The sequence below is a fragment of the Microcebus murinus genome, chromosome 18 (assembly GCF_040939455.1).
Source record: "Microcebus murinus isolate Inina chromosome 18, M.murinus_Inina_mat1.0, whole genome shotgun sequence".
NCBI lineage: Eukaryota > Metazoa > Chordata > Mammalia > Primates > Cheirogaleidae > Microcebus > Microcebus murinus.
Window position 1 is genome coordinate 13,610,918 of NC_134121.1, and position 17,093 is coordinate 13,628,010.

Genomic DNA, 17,093 nt, shown 5'->3' on the forward strand with positions numbered 1-17,093 from the left:
AGTAGGCAGCAAAGCCACGCGTGTCGTCCTGCTCCACGCTGCCTCTGCCTGCCCGCCCAGCCACCCAGCCAGGCCCTCGACCGTGCACACACACACACACTCACACTCACACTCTCTATTGTGTTAACAGAAGGAGCTTCAAGGATGAACAAAATGCAGTCCCTTATCCCAAGGGTCTCCCGTGACATACCTGCAGGTCTATGACAAAGTGCCCGGAGGAAACGCTACAGCTGTGCCCAGAGCACTGTGGAGCACAGAGGAGGAGCACCTGCCCAGCTGGGGGTGAGGGGAGCAGAGGTCAGAGTTGCTGCGACTGAGAGTGGAAGAGGGTGAAGGGGAGGGTGTGGGGTGCGGGAGAGAAGGGCATTCCAGGCCCAGGGCCCGCACGAGCAAGGCGTGGAAGACCTAGATGGAATGAAGGCGCCAGCCGGGCCGAGCCGCAGCTCTGAAGGCCACAGAGCAGGACAGATGAGGGGATAGTGTTACAGGGGTGGAGGGAGGGCAGCTTCATGAAGCTTTCATTTTCGTAACTGTGACAGAAGCTCGGCTATTATACATTTAATTGTATGAACAAAGGAAACGTGCGGTGGCCGACTGTCCAAGGCAGTAGAGAGGCCCAGTGAGACAGGACCAGAGAACGTCCCCTGGGCTTGGCAATTGGAGGCCGTTGGTAAATGGCTTCAGAGGAGCCAGCTTGCTGTTCGACGATCGATGGGGATGGAGGGAGATGGACGAGGCAGAGATAAAACCGAAGCCCACAGAAAGTCTGACCTCGGTGATCTCCTGTCCCAAGCTCCATGCACACCCTCAATGGGAAAATACATGGAACTTCATAGGCTCCAAAGGTTGTTCTGTTTGATATCGGTCACCAAGACAAAGGAAGGGGAGGACCCGGTGAAAGGAGGTGATCGAAGGAGGAAGGTGCAGGAGGAGGAGGCTAAGAAGGTGCAGGAAGAGGTGGCTCAGCTGAGTCGGGCAGGGTGAAGGGGTTCGGCCTGTGCTGCAGGAGGCCACATCCACTGTGACGATAGGAATGGGTATGGGTGCATTTCCGGGTATGCACAGAAAATTTAGGGGGACCCAATGGCCTCTGCTTTTTTAGTTCAGTGGAGTGGGTGCAAAAGGCATTTGATGAAAGAGTGGTGAGGGTTGGAACAGCCATTGTTCCAGAGGACCAGGGAGCTGCCAAGGGGACACTGTGGGCGCTGCTGAGGCTGGACACCTCAAATGTGGAGGGACATCGAGCCAAAGGGCTTTGGATGTGTCTCCCCAGGTGGTTCTCAGAAGCTCAAGTTTAGCAAAGGTAAAGCACATCTGAGACCTGTCTGGGCATGGGTGTTGCTGGAAGGGAGACAGCAGGGAGGGTGCATAGGGAAGTGGGAGACAGGTAAGAGACCAGTGCAGGGGAAACTGACTGGCAGGAAAGGAGGACAGGCAGCAGCACTGAGAGATGGTGAGCAATCAAATTGGCCTGAGGTCTCTGCTGAAAAGGGATGTGGAGGGAGAGAAGGTGATGCGGGCAGTTAGCTACGCTACCAGCAAAAACTTCGGTCCCTTAGGCAGGGGTTGTCACAAAGGACAAGAAAATAATAGAATAGAGAAATAAAAGAATACACAGAGACGAAGGTATAGTTTTATAGATTTATGTAAAGAAAAAGCAAAGCAGAGGTATTGGAGGGTCCCCACAATATCCCCACTAATTGTGAGCCAGGAGTGAAGTTTCACATGGGTATTTTTAAGTACAGATATCGGTTGCCAGGGAGTAACAGATTAACATAATAACAGGTAGTTCGGTTTAGCTTAAAAGTTTTTCAAAAAGCTTCTATAGATCCCTTAATTAACTCTATCTATGTGAACAAACGGTTACAAAATTTTTCAAAGACAAACTTCTAAGTTCTAAGATATAGCTATCACTTAACAGAGGGGTTACACAGAGATATAGTGGCTCCATATTTCTTTATCTAGTTATTGTGAATGGAGACAAGAAGTCAGGAGTGAAGCAGGAATTGTCCCTTGGGCTAATTGCTTTTAGCCATAGGTGTCTGTCTCTCGGGTGGGCACTGTTTGATTAGCTGTCATCCTGTGGCTCTGTGCAAACCTGCTTTGTCATTCAAAGCAGGCAAAATCCACAGGTTTGAGACTGCAGCATCACCTTGGAAAGCAGCTGGTACCAACCTTTGAGACGCCCTCCTTAGCCGAGACAGCCTTTGATATCCAAACTAACACATTCACATATTCCTTCAGGGCAAAGTCCTGCAAAACTCCTGAAATCATTTGTCTCTCTAATATTGTAGGGGGCATTTCAATAAAGAATAATTTTATGGAGTGACAAGGTGAGAGCACCTTGAGCAATGGAAGTTCTGACCAGAGCCTGGAAAACAGAGTTCAGGATTTCCAAGGTAAAGTATTTCCCGAGATGACTTCCACAGCACCCTAGCCCTGGCTCCCACTTCTCCAAGAGGCCAGGCAACGAAGTCTACTACCACTTGGATTTGAAGTCTTATAAGTTAACAGTGATCTGATTCATCCAGAAATTAAGAAGGTAAAATTAACAACCAAGACAGTCTGGGTGTGCTGTGTTCATGACTTCCAGCCTAGTGACTGGGGTTTCCCCAGTGCCAGAGTATTTAGGCTGTGGGTACTGGGCTCCGGCAGGCTGGCATGACACCCCAAGAGCCCCAGATGGGATGCTTACCTTGACCGTGTAGATCTGGAAATAGATGGGTTGGGTGCCCATGCGAACATAGTAGGTGATGACATCCAGGAGGAAGGGGTCCACGGTCCGGGACATGTCCAGTGAGGGAGGCTGTGAGGGAGACAGGAAATGTCTTCAGCCGTATTCCTCCAGGCTACTGTGGGAGGGGCCACTTTCTTAGGAGGGAAACTCCAAAGCCCCGACATAGTCTCTGGGATGCACTAACCCAGCTAGTCCGTCAACACATGCTGAGCCTTTCCTACTGCCTGATTTCTACTCCTTATCAACATATACCTGTCCAGAGAGCCCCGTCTCTCCAGAGAACACAAACATATATTGAGCACCTCTATGTGGAAGGCACTGTGCTGAGTGCTTGGGGTGACAAGAGGCTTGAGCGTATAACTAATGATGAAAGACTCCGGTGGGGGTTCTAGGTTTAGATTGCTACTTGCCATTGGCGAGGTGGCTATGGAGAGTTATTCAAACTTTTTGAGGCCTGAGTTTCCTTCTAGGGAAAATGAGACGTAGAGCCACGTGATCTGATGTCTCTTTCAGCTCTAGTGGTCTCTGGGTATATTAATAAACTAATTAATGTTTGCATGTTGTTGGGAACGGACTATGTCCTTGTCCTGCAGGCCCTCCCAGTCCCATATGATTCTAAAGCGTAATGATTGGGTTGTTCAAGCAAACATGACAGAAATCTACCTAGAATGTGATAGTATCAGAGTTTGAAGGAAGTGGAGAGTTTATCTCATCCAACTCATATCCAATCCTGCAAAATCACTTCTGACTTTCACATCCGGTCTGTTGGAATATTGTTCCCTTTGGAAAGGTCACACTGAGGAGCTATGAACTTATTCTGATAATGCTGTTATTGCTCATGTTTCCAGCGTCTTCATGTGGAAACTGCTTTGGAGTAAGCATAAGGACCATGCAAATTGTTAATTATAAGGGAAAAGGAAGCAGGGAAAACCCGAAATCTTACATGTGTCCTGGCAGGGAAAAGAAAAGCTACCAACAAAGGAGCACCACTGAGGCCTGCAATGAGTGTCCCTCCTGTGATGTCCTCCAAGTTTCCAGGAAAAGCATTTTAATACCCAGCTAAGAGGTCCTCTGTGTATATGCAAAGACATTTTTAGATTAGGTATAATTCGGAAAGCATGCACACCCCAAATATCTTTATTTGAATAAAATATATAAGAAGATAACTCAGGGCCGGGCGCGATGGCTCATGCCTGTAATCCTAGCACTTTGGGAGGCCGAGGCAGGCGGATTGCTCGAGGTCAGGAGTTCAAAACCAGCCTGAGCAAGAGCGAGACCCCGTCTCTACTAAAAATAGAAAGAAATTAATTGGCCAACTAATATATGTAGAAAAAATTGGCCGGGCATGGTGGCGGGTGCCTGTAGTCCCAGCTACTCGGGAGGCTGAGGTAGAAGGATTGCTTGAGCCCAGGAGATTGAGGTTGCTGTGAGTTAGGCTGACGCCACAGCACTCACTCTAGCCTGGGCAACAAAGCGGACTCTGTCTCAAAAAAAAAAAAAAAAAAAAAAAAGAAGATAACTTAATCGATCAAGTGCTAAAGCAAAAGGGAGAACTCAGTAAAGTGGCGAGTAAAAAATAAAAGTGTATAAGAAGGTAAATTGTATGTTGTGTGTTTTTACAATTTAAAAAATGAAAATAAATAAATATGTACAAATCAGTAGCTTCCTTTTATACTAGCAGTAGCTACTAATCAAATATAATGGGAGAAAAATACCATTCACAACAGCAAGAAACATTAGCAAACATCAGGGGTAATTTTAGCAAGAAATGGGCAAAAGCTATATGATGAAAATTGTACTATTATACTGACGGATATACAAGATGACTTTAATAAATGAAGAGCTAGACTATGCTCCAAGAGAGGGAAACTTAATATGCTAAAGAAACTAATTCTTTTCCAATTTTCGATCAAAATCCCAATAAAATTTAAAAAAAATAAAAACAAAACTTGAAGTGAAATTCTAATGTTTATCAGAAAAGATAAACAAGCGTAGTCTGAAAAGTTTTGAAAAAGAAGAGTAATGGGGTGGACTTGCTTTGCCAGATATCTAAATACAAAAGTGCCAATTTGTACAGAAATGACTAGCTCAAGGATAGAGAACAGGTATCCAGAAATAAACCTAAGCATGTGTAAGAATTTAGCACATGATAAAAGTGCATTTCAAATGGATGAGGCAAATGGCTTATGCAATAAATAGCTTTAGGACAACTAGCTCAACATTTGAAACAAAACAAAATTACATACTTCACGCTAAACACTAATGTTAATTGCAGATGGGGTAATTATTGAAATGCATATATTGAGACAGGAAAAGTGTGAGAGTAAATTATCAGTGAATATTGATTTAACCTTTCAAAGCAGGACTCCAAAGGCAGAAACTATAAAGAATGCAAGTGCTATGTCTGACTACATAAAAATATTACTTTTTGCAAGTCAAAAAAAACTGACAGGCAAGTTACAAAGTGGGAAAACTGCCTGCAACATACAAGACCACAAAAAGGGTAGGGTTCTCTTGATTTATTAAAGCCTCTTCAAATCCTGGCCGGGTGTGGCCGTGTGGTCGTGGTTGAGAGCGTGTGCTGCCAGGTTGCATGTGGGATTCTACCGCTCATTTTGTCACTTCCAGGCAAGTTACCTAATCTCTTTACACCTGAGCTGCTTGATCTGGAAAACGGGGACCACAGCGCCTACTGACAAGAGCACCTCCTCTGGGCTGCAAGAGCATGAAATGAGCTAGTCCTTCCTACACGTGCTTAGGACAGTGCCTGCCACACGGTAAGTACTCAGGAAACATCAGCTGTTAACAATCACCGAAAAGTGATCGGAGGAACCTCACAAAAGAAGGAATGTAATTGGCCTATGCACTGATGAAAGAATATTTTAGTTCGTTTTTTCCCTTGTGGTCTGATCCAAAGTTGGTGCCTGGAAAGTGTTCCGAGTGAATTCAAAACCACTAGCTGGATCGTTTCTCACGTTCCCCTCCTGCCTCATCCTACAGGCTGACTCTGGATGTCAGGGGTCAAGTGCAATATCTGGAAAAGCAGCTCCCTGCCACCCCTGTTCCACCCTCCCTGCCCCATGGTGTCTTCTGCCTACCCCTTGCCCAGACCCCGGGCCCCGCCCTCCCACCATGTACCCTCGCTGCCCCTACCATCTCAGCCAGCTTGTGGATGGCGGGGCACAGGGTGTTGACCGTGCTCTCGTACCATGGGTCCGCGCGGCCCAGGAACGCGGCCAGCTCTCCCAGCTCGGGCTGCCTGGATGCTGCAGGCTCCTGGGGGTGAGGGAATGGGGCAGACCCGTCAGGCACCTGCTCTCTGGCACCCTCTTCCTGGCTGGAGGGACCCCAGGGGCCATCAGCCTAGGCTTTGTGAATGTGGTCAAATCATTTAACTTCTTGGGGCCTCGATTTCTGCACATGGAATTACTGTTCTGTTCTATGAACTGAGATGAAGCTGTGATACCCTTTGCTGAGGGCCACTTTCAATGCCAGGGTCATTGAAAAATGACTGGGACTCTCTCCCCAGACTTAAAAGTGGAGAGACAAGTATGGCTTTGACCTTATTTTTCATCCATAGGAAGTGGAGCGTGCAATGGAAAGTAAAACCTGCAAGTGCGGCTACATCTCCTTGGCTAATCAGCGAGTTTCCACTGCCTGAACTTTCCTCCCATGCGGTCCCAGGAAGTGTGGGGGGTGTGCGTGAGTGAGAGAGAGAATTCCATTACAAAAACAGCAATGAGCAGGCTGCCACCGTGAGGGAACCTATCTTTGGCCACTTCCAGCCCCCAGAGCCCCCATCTGTGGCTTCTGAGACAGAAGACCCTGGAGGTCTCCCCCAGCCCCACACTCTGGGGATGGTGGTTCTAGTGCCTGAGCTGGGGACACGAGGCCACAGGTGTTCCCCTGGCCAGCCCTGCCCCCCTCCCAGGCCCCGGCTCCTGACCGCACCCCGCGCCGCCCCCAGCCCAGTCACCTTGGGTGCCAGCACAGGGACATAGTAGAGCTGCAGGCTGAGTCTGGGCGTGAGGCAAAACTTCTGGCTCTCCCGTTTCCTGGCAGTGGGCAGCAAAGCGTAGCGGGTAAGAGCAGGGTTTGGCTTCAGGCTCGGCTCATCCTGGCCCTGCCATTTATTATCTCTTGACTCTGGGCAGTTGATGTCAGCTGTCTGAGCTCTATGTTCTCAGCTATAAAATGGGCAGAGTAACGCCCACCTTGCAGCACGGTGCTCTAAGGTGGCCACGCACGGGGTGTCCTCCCCTGTCCCTCCCTGGCCTCTGCCTCCTGATCTCCTGCCACTCCTTGATCCTGCACCAGCCTGTGCCAGGCTCCCCTGTACCCCCGGCCCGCCCGCGCCCCCGCCGCTGCCCCGGGGCCCTACCGGAGTCTGTGGTAGGCCTGGGCCAGGCGCCCTAGCATCCTGTCGTCCCCCAGCACCAGCACCCGGGCTGTGTGCAGCCGGGAGACACCGGGCAGCAGTTCTCCGTCCCCGCTGGGCCTGCCTGTCCTCCGGTGCAGCCCCGGGGGCCCGTCCCAGCTGCCAGGCATCAAGAAGTCTGGGGGCCACGCACGCTTCTTGATGCCCCCTTTGCGCTGCAGCCCGGCTCGCTCCATCTCGGGGCTGCCGGGGGCAGGTGGCTCATCGGCCCCCAAGGGAAGGTCCCGCTCGATGCCACTGTCGGTGGACAGCACGGACACCCGGGCCAGCCCGTGGTCTGGACGGAGGCCCTGCAGATCCAAGGCCTCCAAGTCAGCACTGAGGCGCAGCTGGGACTGTGGGCGCAGGAAGAGCACCAACTCCTTCCCTGGATGGCGGAGCAGGGGACCGTCAGGGCCGTGAGGGCACCTGGGGCTGGCAGCGCCCCAACCCTGTGTCCAGCCAGCTGCCCACAGAGGACACACATACACACAGACACAAACACGTGGACAGACACAGACACACATACAGGTACACAGACATAAACACACGGACAGACACAGATACACATACAGGTACACAGACATAAACACACGGACGGACACAGATACACATACAGGTACATAGACATAAACATGCAGACAGACACAGACAGGTACACAGACATAAACACGTGGACAGACACAGACACACATACAGGTACACAGACATAAACACAGGGACAGCCACAGACACACAGACAGGTACACAGACATAAACACAGGGACAGACACAGATACACATACAGGTACACAGACATAAACACAGGGACAGACACAGATACACAAACAGGTACACAGACATAAACACACGGACAGACACAGCTGTACACACAGACACGCAGATGTAGACACACAGGCACACATACAGACATGCACCCCTGTTTCCAGCCAGCCCCCACGCAGGAGTGGATGGCACGGGCACGTACAGAGCTGCTCCTCGCCGGTCCACAGGTGGAACATGATGCAGGGGCTGGGCAGGGGGACGCCAGGGGGCCGGTCTTGGACAGGGTCACCTGCAGAAAAGAGTGAGCTATGGAAGCCACAGAGGAGAGGGGTGTGGGACCCTCCTCTGCCCTCCCTGCCCTGCCCGGCTCCTGTGGGTTGGCCTGGGGGGCTGGCAGGGACCCTTTCCTTCCCAGCTGGTCTTGTGGGGTTGGCCTTTCCATCTGTGCCACCACCAGCTCATCCAGGGCCCAACAGAGAGCTGTCCCCTCCCTGTCCAAGATGCCTGGCGGCTCCCTGTTTCCCACAAACAAACCTCCCAGCTCAGCCCTTAGGAGCCGTCACAAACCAGCTCACAAGGTCCTTTCCAACCTACTCTCCCAGCTTGGCCCCTGCCCCAGCCCTGGGTGTTCTGTAAATGCGCTGCCTGCATACAGATGAGGCAGGAAAGACCTGTTTTTCTCAGCGCTGTTTCCAGTATCTGCACACAGCAGACAATTAACACCTGCTCCTCTTGGTCAAGACCTCATCAGCAAAGTCCAGGGGGCAGGAGGGAGCCTGGGCAGTCCAGGGGAGAGACCAGGGCAACCCCTCTCTCTGCTCCTCCTCCTAGAATCCTGACCACTCCAGTGGTCCACGGTGGTCATTCCCTCCCAGTGGACCTTGTACCTGCCACACCCCTTCTACTCATTTGATCCATGTTTCTGGATTCTGCCAATGACCTTGGGTGACAGGTAACATTATTACCCTCAATTTACAGGGAGGGAGCTGGGGCACAGAGAGGTTAAGTAACTGGCCCAAGGTCACAGAGTTAAGTGGCAGAGCCAGGATTCGAGCCTGGGCAGCCCGGCTCCAGAGTCCATGCTCTTACCCATGACATTGTGCTTATAATCACTGGCCCACGCTGCCCGCTATAGCTGCAGGGGCTCAACAGAGTGCTGGCCGGTCATTAAGATGCACAGGGCAAGTCTGGGTGGGAGACAGGTGCCCCAGGCGTGGCTGGGGTAGGAAGGGGTGGCCCATATGGTCTCCCCTGGTCCCTGCAGAGTGACTGCTGTTAGCAAGTGGTACCCAAGGGGAGGGAAGCCAGCTTGGCCTGGGGCTTGCTCTAGCTGCACAAGCAGGCATTGCCACGTGGTGATCAGGGGCAGTCCAGGGCCGCAAAGCAAAGTGAAAGAGCAGAAAGCCGCGAAGACAGAGTCTGTAGGCAGGGGCTGTCCTGGCCCCATCACCCTGACTTCTTTGGCCTCCACCTAACCTCGGCTCTGTCCGTGGTCTTTGTTCCGTCAAATCCTTTGGTTACTACCGCGGAGTGGTGGAGAACTAGACAGCCTGGATTTGAATCTTAATCTCTTTCTAACTCAGTTTTCTCCTCCGAAAAATGGAGGCAATAATAGTTTCTATCTCCTAAGTTTTGCTGGGAGGATTAAATTGATTCAATACGGCATGTGCAATATATTTAAAGTGCTTAGAACAGCAACTGGGGGACAGCAGGTGCTCTGTAGGTGTCAGCTGTTGTCATGACCAAATCACCCACCTTCCGGGGGCCGGGTCCTGCCTAGTACCTGGGCTGCCCGCAGTTCCCAGGGCCCGGGAGCGGCCAAGCGTCCCGCCCGCGCGGCAGCAGGCAGACTCGGGGCAGGTCGGGCGCTGCTCTCTGGCGCCCCCTGCGGCGCGCTGCCCGCTCCCGGGTCCTCGCGGCGCCCCGTCCCGCCGCTTACCGCCGCAGCGCCCCCTCGCGGCCGCCGGCCCCAGCAGCGAGCAGTAAATCTCCTCCAGCCTCTCCAGATGCTCCGCCCGGCTCGGGCTGGCCTCGCTGGCCATCTGCTCCACGGCTGCCACCACGGCGTGGAAATAGTGCTCCAGGGTGCCGCGGGAGCTGGTCTGTCGGAGAGGAGCGTCAGAGCCCGGGGCCCGGCCCCGCACCCACGCACCCCAGCTCCCACCCGAGTCCGTAGGGCCAAGGCAGCCTGGCGTGGCACCTCCCCTCTGCCCTGGGGCCAGGAGGGAGCTTCCTAAAAGGCTTCCGGACCCCACATGCAGGGCCCACACCTGCCCCGCCACAGCTGTTGCCCAATGTTGCCTGCAGGTGGGGGTCCCTTCTGCCCGCCACACCCTGTTCTGGGGAGACAGCTGGTGGGCTGACACATCTGCCCCCCCAGAGGGGCAGAGATGGCCGCCGCCACCCCCCCCCCCAACCAGAAAGCATCACCAAGCACTTGGATCAATGCTCTGCACCTGCCCTCTAGAATGTGAATTCCGGGAAGACAGGGATTCTGTCTGTTTTGTTCAGGGATTCTGTCTGTTTTGTTCATGTCTGCATCTCCTGCACCTAGAACAGCTCACTGTGCACTGTTCTAGGTGCTGGGATACAGCAGGGAACAAAACAGACAGAAATTCCTGTCTTCATGGAACTTATGGTATGTGGGGGGGGCAGGCGATAAACAAAATAAGTAAAATGTATGGCATAATACATAACAATAAGTGCAGAAGAGAAACTACAGCAGGGAAGGAGGATGTGGAATGTGGGGGAGGGGCTGAATATTTAGATTGTGCGGTCTGGGAAGCCTCAGCTGAGAAACTGACTCAAAGTAAGGACTCAAAGAAAGTGAAGGGGTGCGCGCTGCAGATATCCTAGATAACATCCCAAGCACAGAGAGCAGCACATGCAAAGGCCCTGGGGTGCAAGTTTGCCAGCCATGTGTGAGGAACGATAAGGAGGCCTGTGTAGCTGGAGCAGAGAAAATGAGAGGAAACGCAGAGCGGGGCAGATCATAAGGGTCTTGTAGGCCACTGTAATGACGTTGGCTTTGACCCTGAGTGAGATTCTGTAGCAGCTACTGTAGTGGTGACCCCGATTCCCACCTTCAGGACTGAGGCACTCGTTAGCCCCGCTGCTGGGAGAACTCGCAGCCAGAGAGCACTGGGCTGAGTCTCCAAAATCGCCCTCAGTGGAAGAGAGCCACCTCTCCAAGGACGTGCCCCCTTCCTGGGGACAGTCCACATCAAGGCCTAGTGGATGTGGAGGCATAAAGGCCTCGCCCCCCACCCCAATTCCAGACATTTCTAAAAAGCCAGCTCAACTCCAGAGCTTCTCGTAGACTCAGCATCTACACAACGGCCTTGCTTCTCCCTCTGCCCCATCTTGCATCCTTCGTGCTCCACGTGGGCTCCTCAGTGAACTTTCTGCAAAGAAATTTCCACGCCAGGGGCTGCTTCCCTGGGAAGCTTCTCTGCAGCAGAGGGGGAGCCGTGGGGATGGCAGAGCGGAGGCTTGGCATGACCTGACTCGTGTCTTAGCAGCTACAGGACTGAGAACAGATTGCGGAGCCAGGGGCCACAGCAGGGGCAGGGGGCCAGGAGGCACTGAGGCCGGCGTGGCGGCAGTTGAGGTGGTGGGAAATGGCTTGCTTCCGCCCACATTTGAAGGCAGAACCGATAGGAAGGAGTCTGCCCGCGGTTTTGTGCCTGAGCGGGTGTAAGAATGGCACGCGGTGAGCTGAGATGGGGAGAGGCTGTGGGCGGAGCGGACTCTGGAGCTCAGTAGAACGATGGCTTGTGGACAAGAGGAAAATCGGGCCCTGAGAAGCAGCAACTGGCTCGACGTCACACTGCCAACCCACAGGAGAGCTGGCTCTCAAATCTGTGTCTCCTGGCTCCCTTCCGTGGCCTGGTTCCCATGTCTCTCTGGAAATCCCTGAATTCAAGGCTTAGCAAAGAAATCTCCCCTGGGCCTTGAACCCCTGACCTCACGTGGGGCAGCCCTACCTTGAGACACCCCTATCTCAGCACCCAAAACAGACAGAGGGTCAGAGAGATGGGTGTCCCAAGCTGACCTCCCAGTCTGGGGACCTTGTTAGTTGGTCCTGTGGACACATGGGAGACCAATCTACTCCTGTGGTCCTGTGGTTGGTCCTGTGGACACATGGGAGACCAATCTACTCCCCATCTGGGTCTCAGACCAGGCCCTCAGTAGACAGAATGTGGGCTGAAGTCGGACAAGTCCTACCTGCCAGGCAGGTGACTGGCAATGACACCCCTAAACCTGTCTCAGGAGGCAGAATTCCAGAGAAGGGGGCTGAGTCTCAGGGGCAAGGGGAGTGGTGGTCAACATGAGAACCCCAGGCCAGGCTGATGTCCAGGAGCCCTAGCACCCAGTGGGGGGTACCAGGGGACTGTGAGGACCCCTCTAATGCTAACCTTCCAAGGGTCTCCAATTTCAGATCAACAACACCTTCTCTATAACCTCTCCTTACTCTTCTCTGCTCCTTACCCAAATTCTCTATACACAGAAATCCAGACTCAGAGCAGTGGGCTCTGGATAGTGAGGTGGAAGAGGAGGATATAACATTTTGACCACACCTAAAAAAAGACAGCTTTTATTTTCAGTATTTCTTTTTTCCATTGCAAAATAATATATGCAACAGAGCCAGGAGTTCTAGCCCTTGAACCCCAGCCCCTTCCTGATCTGGCATCTCTCAATCCTTTCCCATTCCTGCTACCCTAGATCCTGGCCCACATTCATTCCTAACCCTATCCTGAACCCCAGCTGCCTCCAAGTTGGGGATGGTGTGAGTCTTAGGGGTGGGTTATCTATTTCCCATGTCACCAAGGCACAAAAATCAGTGCTCTTACACGTTTGACTTGGTTGGGTCAAAATGATCCCTACACTATGGCCTATCTTGCGAGCCAGAAACAACCACCAGAGCTGCAGGAAGGGCAGTGGGAACTGCTGAGTTAGCAGACAAATGCTGGGTCAGGAAAAATACTCTCTTGCCCATCTTCCTGAGAGTCTTGGCCAAGTGCAGGGAGAGAGGACAGTATGGACATTAGGCGCCATATGTGTGTGCTGAAACCAAGATGAGGCCTTAGTTATGAGTTAGTGGAGCGTGGGGCAGTCTCCCACATGTAGCTGTGTGCTGCGAGCACTTACAGGGGATGCTATGAAAGCAGCGGAAGTCAAGGATGGTTGGGTTAGGTGAGTCAAGCACCCTTGATAGGCCCAAGCAGGTGGGCAAGCACAGAGGAATGGTGTCCTAGGTATAGGAAAGGTGACCTTTGAGAAAGAGAATGGCAGAAAGCGATATGCATGTTTTAAGGAGGGGCACAGCCATACATAAAAGGAAGGACCTGCCAAAGAAAGGATCCAAGAGGGAGAGTTCAGACAGTGGGGGATTCCAGGAGGAAAACAACAGGAGGAAGAGCAGTGAGTCCTGTGCATTTTGATGGGCAGAACAGGGTCTGAGTCATGGGCTGGGGAAAAAGACTGACTCCCAGACTTCCTGGGGCAAGACAGGCAGGGGAGGGCTGAACCCTTGAGCGTACCCCCAAGTCTGGGTGCCTGGCTCCTCCTGTAGCCCTGAAGAGTAGCAGCCCAGAACCTTGGCCATCCTCCCGTCCAGCCTCCCAGCAGCCTTCCCCATGCCCCACTGCAGAAAGTTGCCTCTGACAGGCAGCAGTCCCCGGCCCCCACCCAAGAAGTCCAGCACCTGGTGCCAACCCTTGGCCAGAATATCTCCAACCTATGGGAGCACACATGGGGACCAAGACTGAGTCAGAGAGGAAAGCTAGGAAATAAGTGCTGGAAATAGACTAAATACTTAACCACAGGAACAGGGGATTGGTTAAATAAATAACAGCACATTCATAAGACAGAACATTGTGCAACCTTTAGAAATGCATATTTTCCAAGGAAAATATTTCCGCCTGGCGTGTTTCCAATGGCACGGGAAAATAAGTACTATAAATATGCATAGATGCATACATATGCATACATACATAGGCAGTATATATTAATAAAACTGTTTATGGGGTTTGGTGTCCCAATTTGTTAAAAAGGAGATGGGGAGGTTGGAAAGCAATTGAACATAAGCTTGACGTCAACAAGATCTGGGTTCAAGTCCCAGCTCAGGCACTTTGCCTCTGTGTGACCATGAGTGGGTTATCAACGTCTCTGTGCCTTAGTGTCCCCATCTCTAAATGCAGATAATTTTATCCATTTCACCATGTTGTGGGGAGAATTTTGAAATGTGATAGATGTAAAGTGTTTAACACAGCTTCCGGAACACAATAGATATTCCGTGAACAGTGACATTGTAATAATGACATTATTATTGTCATTATTCTTAAGGGACTATAACAACATGTCCGTATGTCTGGGTCGGAGGTTATGAGTGATTTTTATTTTCTTCTTGAGCTTATCTGCATTTTTCAGCTTTTCCTTAGTAAAAGTGTATTCATTTTTTATTTGCCGGGGGGGGGGGAAGTGATATAAAACAGGCGAAGGGGGTGATTGGCATCAATGTGCAGGGACCCGGGCTGGAACCCACAGGGGCTGGGGTAGGGCATTTACCTGCAGCTTCCTGTGCAGGGCGGCCGCGTGGCAGGCCTCGCCCAGCGCGGCCTGCAGGGCGTGGGAGACCACGTGGCGCATGCAGGCCTCTGGCGTCTGCTGCTCCTGGGCCGCCTCTATCTCCAGGAGCAGGGCGCTGCACACGGAGGCGGACACCAGCTCGGGATCCACGAAGAGGAACACTCTGCGGGCAGGGGTGGGGGAGGGGCAGGGCAGATGAAGATGGCTACTGGGAGAGTGGCCACTGGATAGGCTCCCTCAGGGCTGGGCAGCACCCCCAAGTTATTTAGTTCCTCTAAAAAGAGGAGCCTCAAATTCAAAAGTCTCTGAGTGGGATGACAGTAGGGAGTGGCAGGGACTAGGGCAAATTAGAGCATGTGCGGCCCTCCGGGGGGACAGTTCCAGTCCATTTTGCTGTAGTCGTCTGTCTTCACACAGGAAAGCGGGCCTCGCCCTGTGTCTAGGTAAGTTCCACCCTTAATGCTGCTCTCTCCATCAGTATCCTGGCCCAGCGACCACGCCGCCATCTGGGAGGGACCCTACATCCTTCCTGCCAGAACTGGGGCTCTGAACCCCAAGTGCATCCCATCTTCTCTCATCACCTTTTCACACCGGAAAACCAACCTCACCTACTCTCCCCTCCTCCTGGAGCTGTGTCATCCCCACTTCTCCAGTGCCAATTCCCCTGGGTCCCCTTCACCTCCCTGCACCTGTCATGAACACAGCGCCCCAAGCCTCAAACCCAAGCTGTGCCTTTCAGTGCCCAGTCGGAGGGAGGCATCAACCCCAACTTCATCACCCCTTTCCTCAACACGGACAGCAGACATGTCCTCAGTCTTATCTCAGGGGCTGGGCACACTGGGAGGAAGACCTCCCGATTTCATTGTGTGACTCCACCGTGGACATTCCGGAGCCTCCTCTGGCTGCCTGGCCGGGTGGGAGCTGCACCGAGGCCGAGGGCAGGACGGAGGGGCGAGGGAAGAACTCCAGAGCGGCCCCGAGCCCATGTCCACCTTCTGCGTGTGACTGGGGCAGCTCTGAATCCAACCCAAGGAGAAAGACCCAACCTGTGTTCGGTGCAATCCAGAAACCCATGTGGCCCGTGCACCCTGGAATTGCAAACACACTCCACAGTCATGGCTAGCAGCTCTGCTGGGGCTCTTCCCAGTCCGGCCTCCTCTTTCGTCCTCCTTTCAGTGAGCAGCCACTGTCCCTGACACCTTGAGGGGGCTGACGGCAGTGACCTTTCTGGAGCCACTCACCTCTCCTGGTAGGGATACAGTTCATTCGTCAAGTTCTGCTCGGCGATGACTGTCCGTTGGTAGAGCGTCCCTGCAGGCCAGACCGCGTCAGCCACCCAGCCCCCCGAGGTTTGGTTGCCATTCCCCACCTGCCCACAGAGGGTGCTGGGACTTTTGAGCTCCCCAGCTTCCCGGGGGAAAAGGGCAAGACCCTGGGCGGTGCGGGAGGTGTCTCATGGGAAACAAAGAGGCAGCTCCCACCTGGGACCGCTGTCTCTGTTTTCAGCCTGATGGCGCAGTCCAGGGCGATGGTGCAGTAGGGGGTGGGCAGGGTCAGCAGCCGCGTGCAGAAGGCGTAGGTCCTGCGGTGGAGCTCCTCTGGGATGCCCGTGGCCTGCGGGGGAGGGAGGAGTTGGGGCGCCCAGAGCCCAGGTCATGAAAGGTCCTGGCAGGGGGTGGGGTGGGGGGTTGGGAGAGGAGGAGGAAGGTGGGGCCTGACAGCCAGACTTGAGGGCACAGCTCTCTTCCAAACCCCCTTCTTCCCCATCCTCCCCCAGTGCACCTGGGAGACATCCTTTCCCCGCCGCCCAATCCTTTTCCCGCTGCCCTCTAGGTTAGCAAGACAGAAATTCATCCCATTCATCCCATCAAGTTCCGCGGGCAAATCAACTCCCGCCCCAACCCTTCTGCTCCGCCAGGGCGCTGCGATCCTGCAGCTGTCCAGGTTGGGAAACCTGGAGTCCCTTCTGCTTTGCTCCTCCTGGCGTGGCCTGAGCCCCTCACGGCGCCTCGGGCTCCCCTGCCCCCTCCCCACCGTGTCCTCCGCCTCTGCCTGAGCCGCACCCCACCCTGCCCCTAACCCTGGCTTCTCCAGCAGCCAGACTTCCTCTTCCTGCCTTCCTCCCCGCCACACCCACCCCTGCAACTGCACACAGCTCCCCACTGCACTTTCTATGACGTTAGAAAGATCTTCTCATGTCTCTTCTCTGTGGAAAGATCAATGACACCTCCTGTTGCTTGTACCAACAAACCAAAGACCTCACCCTGCCACTCGAGGCTCTCCGTGCATTCCCCGCACTGCCTCGACCTCCCCATAGTCTCCCCAACGTCCTCTCTCCACGTGGGAGGGGAAGGGCGCGCAGCTTGTGCTTAGAAGCGAGTTTGGCGCAGGCAACAAGAGGTGTTTCTAGGCTGGCCCTGGCAGGGGCTGAGTGTCCAGTAAGAGAAGAGGACAGTGTCCGGCCCAGCCACATGCGGGTCACCACTACCACCCTGACCTGAGCCCCCAGCTCACCTTAGTGAGCACGTACATTAGCGTATGCAGCAAGGGTATGATGACGTGCCGGCAGTCCTCGCTTTCTGC

The 17,093-nt window shown here is 53.4% G+C and overlaps 1 protein-coding gene across 2 annotated transcripts in view; it reads right to left on the reverse strand.

Moving 5' to 3' along the window:
* The window catches only part of PIK3R6 (phosphoinositide-3-kinase regulatory subunit 6), a 59,550-nt gene that overhangs the window by 17,982 nt on the left and 24,475 nt on the right, over nucleotides 1-17,093 (reverse strand). For both annotated transcript variants that reach the window (XM_012775153.3, XM_075994171.1), the window contains exons 5-14: nucleotides 17,025-17,093; nucleotides 15,992-16,124; nucleotides 15,752-15,821; nucleotides 14,490-14,673; nucleotides 9,859-10,021; nucleotides 8,122-8,208; nucleotides 7,119-7,542; nucleotides 6,714-6,792; nucleotides 5,891-6,013; nucleotides 2,696-2,806 (exon numbers count right to left, since the gene is read on the reverse strand). In XM_012775153.3, the coding sequence (XP_012630607.2) occupies nucleotides 2,696-2,806; nucleotides 5,891-6,013; nucleotides 6,714-6,792; nucleotides 7,119-7,542; nucleotides 8,122-8,208; nucleotides 9,859-10,021; nucleotides 14,490-14,673; nucleotides 15,752-15,821; nucleotides 15,992-16,124; nucleotides 17,025-17,093 (1,443 nt within the window). The remainder of the gene's footprint in view (nucleotides 1-2,695; nucleotides 2,807-5,890; nucleotides 6,014-6,713; nucleotides 6,793-7,118; nucleotides 7,543-8,121; nucleotides 8,209-9,858; nucleotides 10,022-14,489; nucleotides 14,674-15,751; nucleotides 15,822-15,991; nucleotides 16,125-17,024) is intronic.